We start from the raw sequence: 7,852 nt of genomic DNA, 5'->3' as shown, positions 1-7,852 counted from the left end.
CAAGGAACTACAATCACATTTTGATTTAAAAAAAAAGCCAATACGCGCCGTCCTCCGAGCTGGACACATTACATTGGTCTCTATCCGCAGCCGGAGAAGAAACGAGTACTCAGGGACCGTCTGCAAAGTGCAACTCCGAAAAAAGAGAATACAATAATATTCAATCACTATTATACAGCTTATTACTACCAAACTCACCACACACATAGTCTCCTGTGTGTCATACTACAGCAAGGAGTTTGGAAGAATATGCTTTTGAATAATTTTGGGGAATATTTATAATGTAAAATCTTCAATAAATATGGCATCATCTTCAATAACTCTACTATTAGGCCTATACAGTATATTTCTACCAAACTCACTATTTGCATTGTTGTTGTTAGCATCTGGTTAGCTTAACGGATATTAAAAGCTGTTTCTAAAACAAGGAAAGGGAGNAAAATGAGAAAACAAAATCCAGAACATCACATTGTCTGATTTTTAAAGAATTGATTTGCAAATTAACTTTTGTTATTGACCAAATACTTATTTTCCACCATAATTTGCAAATCAATTCTTTAAAAATCAGACAATGTGATGTTCTGGATTTTGTTTTCTCATTTTGTCTCTCATAGTTGAGGTATACCTAGGATGAAAATTACAGGCCTCTCTCATATTTTTAAGTGGGAGAACTTGCACAATTGGTGGCTCACTAAATACTTTTTTGCCCCACTGTACATTACACAACTTACACAAATGTGATGTGGAAACGTGAAGCCTGTGGTGCATTCATACTGATAATGGACTTCAGTGGGGATAACTTGTGTCCCAAACGTTTGCATTCTGATGCATGCACTCCGACATTCAGACAGCTGAAGCGTGTTTAGTGTTTACCATGTTCACCATATTGGTTCAACATAGCAGTAGGAATCACCCTTTATAGATGCTACATGTCTTTCCACAATATTTTGCCAATTCTTATGATCGTTGTTGTAAAAATGAGAGTCAAAACCAGTCTCCGATCCACCCATTTACGGTCATAGCCACCCCTTGAGCCTTACCGCCTAAAATCTTTGTTAGAGTCTCCCAGCTGGTCAAAGCTGCCATTAAGTCAAATGCAATTCATCTTCCTTGTTTATTTATTTTTTATTTAAATCTAAATCTGTATTTATTCTCCTCTATTTTCAGACTTCTTCCTCAATCCAAGAGTGTTTGAGGCTGTTAGAAGAAACGTTTCCCTTGACAGAAGAACAACAGGTACAGCCTCTTCTCTACTCTTCAGTCCATTGTATGTCCTCCATGACCTTAAAAAGTACTCATCATTGTTCTTACTTGTTTCCCCTTAGTTACATGATGTTGAGGGTAGAAGGGAAGACCTGGAGCATCAGTCACCAGGCAGAGAGCCCTTGCTGTCCCAAATTAACCACCATGGTAACCCTCTCTTGGAAATGGAGCTCGACTGGCAGGACCTGTTGGCTATCATGGAGCCTGAGGTGACTGGGAGAATGAAAGCAGATTCATTTACATTTGGCAATATAGTATAAGAAGGAATCTGAAGATAAGTAAGCCAATACACAATAAACTTAAGATCTATATTGGTTAATGTCTCCTCTCTAGAACACAGAGGTTGACATGACCCAGCATTCAAGAGCAACTGGGACCCTTCAAGGTGTTGGGTGTGAGGATCTAAACCAAAACTGTAACAACCATGGCAGAAGAGTTACAGAGGCTGATCAGGAGGTCCTTTTAATGGATACTCCCCGGCAGCATGGTAAGTTGACCTTTATTATAAGAATGTATGGAATGTATCAACAACTCGACATGTTGTACAGTCCCGTTCACTACATGTTCCGATATAAATAACAATGTAGACATCTTAGACTTTAACATTTTTAAATAAGGTCCAAAAAAGTCATAAAACCACAAAAGGCTTTGTTGCATATCCTACAATTCTTCAACATTCAGTAAAAATGCCCGTTCTTTGTCTGTAGGTTTGTTGCGGTCTCCAGCCCTGCTCGCCCTCACTCCTAGTGCGGAGTTGGATGACCATAGTTCTGCCGTCAACACAAGGGGAACTTTGACAAGCTCTAACGTGAATCCCTCACAAGGTCTTCCAAACCACACACACCTGCTTGCTAAAGATCCTTCAGAAGACTTCGGTATGGGCCTAAATACAGAAGATGGCACAACTACCTTCAACATGAATCTGCTAACACAAGGTCTTGACGATACCATAGGAGGCGGTCCATGCCCCTCCTCTGAGAGCCGGCCTAGCTTTGATGCCACTTTTCATTCACGTGACTTGCCACTTTCCAGGTTGACCCCATCTTCTGAGGGAAATGGTATGATTGAAGACCTGCTGACCTCTCCCTCCAGTGTCTTTCTGGTTGACGAAGAGGAGAATATTGCCAATGAAGATGGTCTCCTTAGCCCACTCAGTGACTTCTTAGAGGATGCGGCCATCTTGGATGAGATGAGACTGCTGGACCTGGCTCTGGAGGATGGATTCAGTCCTGAGATGGCAACCAGACTGAAAGAGGAGGGTTTCCTTGACAGTAGAATGGCTGAACAGGACACGGTCGAAAAGGATGAAGACTCAAACTCTGTAACACCGGCTACAGAAGATCAGGGTCAATCAACAATACATCTGAAAGGTAAATAAACAGGAAGTCAATATACCTTTTTCTAAAGTAACCACTGCTGACTGAATATGCTAGAATGTATCTTTTTATAAGAGCAAAATAAAGCTGAATAAAACTGTAGAACTTACCTTGTTTTCTCCTCCTAGATGAAGAGGAGGAGGAAGGCTCAGATTCTGGCCTTTCTCTGGACTTTAGCCACAGCCCTGCTTCTCAATGTGCTTCTGAAGCCTCCTCTTATTCCTCTTCCTCAACCTCGTCTTCCTCTTGTGTGTCGGCTGTTGAAAGTCCCTTCTCTGAAGAGGGAGACGAAGAAGGTGAAGAAGATTCAGTTGGTTCAGAAATGGAAATGGAGGTCACCATAAAGCAGGAGGATCTAGAAGAGGAAGAGATGGGGGCAGTAGGAGGAGGTTACCCTGAAGATTTTAAGAATCCCTTTCTTCCCACCTTTGGGGATCACAAGCTTTACAATGGCTTTTTTCTGGAGAATATCGGCCATGATCACACGTACAACCAGCCATTGTCTTCCGACTCTTCTCCGTCCCTTGGAAAGATGCCCACCAAGCACACCAAGTCCTCCTCGCGACACGACAACGCCAAGCCTTACCATCGCTCCTCTTCCAGACGCATTACTGAGAGCAGAATGTGGAGCCGGGATGAACGGCGAGCACGAGTCGGAAAGCTCCCCTTCTCCAACGAACTGATTGTTAATCTGCCTGTGGAGGAGTTCAATGACCTTCTGGCCAATTACCAACTCAGCGAGGAGCAGCTCATACTCGTCCGGGACATCCGACGCCGCGGAAAGAACAAGATCGCTGCCCAGAACTGTAGGAAGAGGAGACTGGATGTGCTGCTGGAACTAAAAGACAACGTGTCAGGTTTGAGGCGCTACCGTTCACGGCTGCTCCGAGAGAAACAGGAAGCCATGAGGAACCTGCAGGAAATGAAACGCCGGCTGAGCACGTTGTACCAGGATGTCCTTTCCACGCTGAGGGACGATGAGGGGATGCCGTTAAACTCTATGGAGTACCTGCTTCAGTTCGAGTCCAACGGTAGTGTCACCATAGCTTCACGGACAAAACCCAGCAAGAAACAGAGGGACAAGAAAAAGTGAGGAGGTGGAAAATCAAGACATTCTGGACATTAACGGGAGTGTTATATAACCACAAAAAAAGCAGGAACAATGGTGGATTGGTAGAAAGAGGAAGTCAGAGTTATTTGAAGGAGGTTGTTTCAGAGTGATGTTTACGGTGAAAAGAAAATATGTTGATCTCCATTCTCCAACATTTTATACACTGGAATACACTGGAATTCAACCATTGTCAACGACTCTGAGGAGAGTCTAGGCTTCTGAATAATGGAAACAAGCGATAGTAGATGATCTGGGACCAGTCCTTTAAAACGCTAGCTAAAAACCTAGGCACAATCCTTCTGGAAGCTACTGGGTTGAATAAGGCTGATAGCAGGCAGGATCCCGGCTGTCAGCCAATATAGCCAGTAACCATGACACGACAATGACCCTGGCCCACCAAGGAAGGGGGGGGACTAGCACACAGAAAGGGAAGTTGTGGTCATGCCATCTTGGGCTGATAGGGGCCACATGTCACACAAAGACACTTTAGCAGGTTGTAGAGTCATGGGGATCGAACATTTCGAGTGTAAGGATGGTAACATAACCAAAGACCATCCTGCTGCCAAAAAGGTAACACTTAAAGACTTTAAGTGCCATCACCTGCAGAAGTATTTCAAATTATGAGAAGAAATCTGCCACCTTTTCTGGATTTCTTGCAATGACGTGAGTTAAGACTACAATTCTGTAAATTAGCATTTGTTTTAAGAGTGCTAATACTAGGACTTGCCTGACTGAGAATATCAAGACAATTCATATATTCAAGCTCAAATGTTGTGAATATGGCACCTGGCCTGAAAAACACCAGTCATCCTATACACCAGGATGTTCTGAATATAAGAAACTGACTGGGGCGTGACCCAAAGGGATACACTGTTTTGCTTCTATTGTTAAGATGGATTTACCTGTGCCTTTAACACGTTTTTATTAGGGCTGTCAACATTAACGCTCAGGAAAATTCTGGAAAACTTCAAACGTTAAGAAAAACACAAACATTACAATTCAATGCAATCGGCACAAGCTACATGTTTTAGATGAAGCACTCGTTTGCTATTAGTGTGGTGAAAACTGAGGAAAGGTATTTTACTGAAGCAAGCGCAAGTCGGTTTTAAAAAGTTGCACAGGAGACGTGAGGGAGCGGACGCGTTCACCACTGTGGGAACAGATGGAGCTTGCAGCAGAGATAATGCCCTGTGGAGCAAACATCATACAGAGGGCGATCACAGCGGTCCATGCTTTAGCTTCGTGTGGGAAAATCGTCAAAGTTCATTGTCAAAACTAAACTGAGATGTTGTTATAGAGTGAAAAATCCACTGATGTATTTTACAAATTTGTCACGTCTTTTTTTTTTTTTAAACATGATTTTTATGTATTTTTTTTTAATCTACCCCATAATACTATACAAGTATTGTATTTGTATGATTATTAATGACAGATTATAATGATTCAAATGTTAAATCTATTGACACCACTTTTTTTTTTAATGTAATTCAACACCTATGTGACTATGAACCTGTGGAAATCTTATTGCCTGCTTCCAACTAAAGGGGGGGGGGGGGGGACCTGTTCTCCAAATGTTGCTCAAGAGCAGGCCCACCTCACATTACCTATTTTCAAATCACAGGATCAGAAACTGTAATAGCTCTTGGTAGATATATAGGACAGGGGTACAACAGTACAACTTGTTAAGCTGTTAATGGATAAGATCGGTCGATCCAAATGAATGTCAAATAATCAAATTACGTGCCTTTAATTGATGCTGTAAAAATGATAGTACCTCTAGATTCCAACATTTTCCTGCTCCAAACTCTAGGCTTATTTGTGAAATAGGATGTCCCCATCTAGTGGTTGTGCACACAGCTGACAAAATCCTTAACGGAACAATCTGTGAAAGGAATTAATCATGTCAATACTTGATGCAAAAACAACAACAAAAAATACCTGAAAATACAGTATTCTAGGTTGTAGCGAGTCTTCTGTTCAAAAGTAGTAGTTTGGATAAAAGTAATGCAAGTGATAAATGATTGTGTTATTGAAAAGCAAATATATAATGCCTCAGGGACAAGCATGGCTGGCAGAACATGACTTTGTAGCAGCTAACAAATGTCTAATATTTAACGTTGCTGGATTTGGTTTAGGCGGTTGTTTTACCCGTGTCTTGCAGATATGGAAAGGAAACCAACTAAACCTGTCTGATGTCGTTTTAAAAATGTATAAAAAGTTAAACCAATAATAAGCTGCATGTCTATCACTAGCACTGATGGAACACAATAGTTTTTTTCATTTATTTTATTGTATTCAAGAATGTTGGATTGTTGTCTTTTGCAATATTAAAAAAGACAAAAAAAACAAAAAACATGGTGTAGCCTACTTTTTTGGAGTCAGTCGAGTTCTGTTGTGATTGGGAGCTCATCAATTAACTTAACATGCCCTGGACCATTTATATATACTTAACACAAAAAGTAAGGACATTTGTGTTTGGTAGATTTCGTCGTAATAACGCTTTTTGGCAATAAATCGAGTTACGTCTGTAACTACGGTTCTATGAGTCCCGGAAGACCCCCAGAGGCAGTGCTTTAGCACTGGATAGGTCCATCGCGCGCATGCGCGGCTCGAGTACCAATAACAACAAAGTCACCTGTGACCCACGTGACACCGGCTATATCAGCCGGTTTCATGAGAGGATCTGTTCCCAAAATCTTCTCGCGAGCACACAAGAATCCTGAGTGACAGGATACTCTGGCGGTCATCCGGGACTCATAGAACCGTAGTTACAGACATAACTATTGTTCTATTTCGTCCCTACTGACCGCCAGAGGCGGTGCTTTAGCACTGGATGAGTTATATCAACAATGTCATGAAGAATCCAAGCACTTACTTACCTAGCTGGAAGCAGCGGAGCTCAGCCACAGGACCACGCCCAAATGGTGGGGAGTGGCGACATTGACCCGGTAAAACCTGGAGAATGTGCCGGAAGACGCCCACGACGCCGTGGCGCAGATGGTCCCCAAGGGCACCCCTCTCAGGGCAGCCCAAGATGTTGAGATGCTCCTCGTAGAGTGGCATCTCACCCCTGATGGTGGGGGGCGGCCACTGGCCCCATAGGAATGCGAGATGGAATCGACAACCGAGTGAGACAGCCGCTGTTTAGAGAGAGCACAACACTTCCTAGTGCCGCCATGGCAAATGAAGAGCTGCTTTGACCGCCGTATACAGGCCGTAGCATCAATATACGCCCTTAGGGCACGCACAGGGCACAGCAACTCAGGCGTGCCACTCTCCTGTGGAAAGTTAAAGCGTGCCAGCTGGACAGGCCGATTGGAGTGGGCTAGTGGAAGCACTTTGGGCAGGAACGCCACATTCGGCCAGAGGGCAACACCCGAGACATCGGGGTTCCACCTCAGGCATGTATCACTCACGCAGATGATTGTAGCTCTCCAACTCGCTTCCCTGAGGTTATAGCAAGCAGAAATGCCGCCTTCAAGGACAGCCACTTAAGCCCCACCTGGGCCAGGGGCTTGAAGGGAGGAGATGATAGGGCATCCAGCACTAGGGGCAGGTCCCAAGCCGGAGCCCTCGGGGTACTAGGGGGACGCTGCCGTAAAGCCCCTCTCAGGAAGAGGGACACCAACCTGTGGCGCCCCACCGTGGCGCCGTCTACTCCAACATGTCGGGCAGAACTAGCAGCCATATAAACCTTCAAAGTGGAGTAAGAACGTCCAGTATCGAGAAGGGACTGCAGGAACTCTAGAATGGTGGCCACAGAGCAATGCCCCGGGTTCTCAGCCTTACCCAAACACCAGTGGGAGAAGAGCTTCCATTTGCATTCATACTGCGCTCGAGTGGATGGTGATCTGATGCTGACAGATGCCGTGAAAATGCTCAACAGCGGGTTGGGCCCCGCAGCTGAAGGCGTGAGGGTCGGGATGCCAGATCTGACCCCTGAGCTGTGACAGACGGTCCTTCCAGTCGGGGAGACGCAATGGTGGGCTGCAGCAGAGACTGCGCGCCCCGTCACTCGAGACTATGATGTCGCGAAATTCTACCAGGAATGAGTCCCGTGTCCCGAGGGACAGCGGGGGGCGACCGGCCCTCTCCAAAACAA

General features: G+C 44.4%; 1 protein-coding gene across 2 annotated transcripts in view; it reads left to right on the top strand.

Annotated features, from left to right (window-relative positions):
• The window catches only part of LOC104951679 (nuclear factor erythroid 2-related factor 1-like), an 11,561-nt gene extending 5,464 nt beyond the window's left edge, over window positions 1-6,097 (top strand). The window contains exons 2-6 of one of the 2 annotated variants that reach the window (XM_010778402.1): window positions 1,165-1,236; window positions 1,326-1,472; window positions 1,597-1,750; window positions 1,971-2,633; window positions 2,768-6,097. In XM_010778402.1, the coding sequence (XP_010776704.1) occupies window positions 1,165-1,236; window positions 1,326-1,472; window positions 1,597-1,750; window positions 1,971-2,633; window positions 2,768-3,732 (2,001 nt within the window). In that variant the 3' untranslated portion in view covers window positions 3,733-6,097. The remainder of the gene's footprint in view (window positions 1-1,164; window positions 1,237-1,325; window positions 1,473-1,596; window positions 1,751-1,970; window positions 2,634-2,767) is intronic. The other variant, XM_010778403.1, reaches the window with a different exon arrangement.
• The last annotated feature ends 1,755 nt before the right edge of the window (window positions 6,098-7,852 follow it).

Source organism: Notothenia coriiceps, unplaced genomic scaffold (genome assembly GCF_000735185.1).
Source record: "Notothenia coriiceps isolate Sejong01 unplaced genomic scaffold, NC01 NC01_scaffold00019001, whole genome shotgun sequence".
Classification (NCBI taxonomy): Eukaryota; Metazoa; Chordata; class Actinopteri; order Perciformes; family Nototheniidae; genus Notothenia; species Notothenia coriiceps.
The sequence above is the reverse complement of the archived record's forward strand: the minus strand, read 5'-3'. Positions and strand labels throughout refer to the sequence as shown.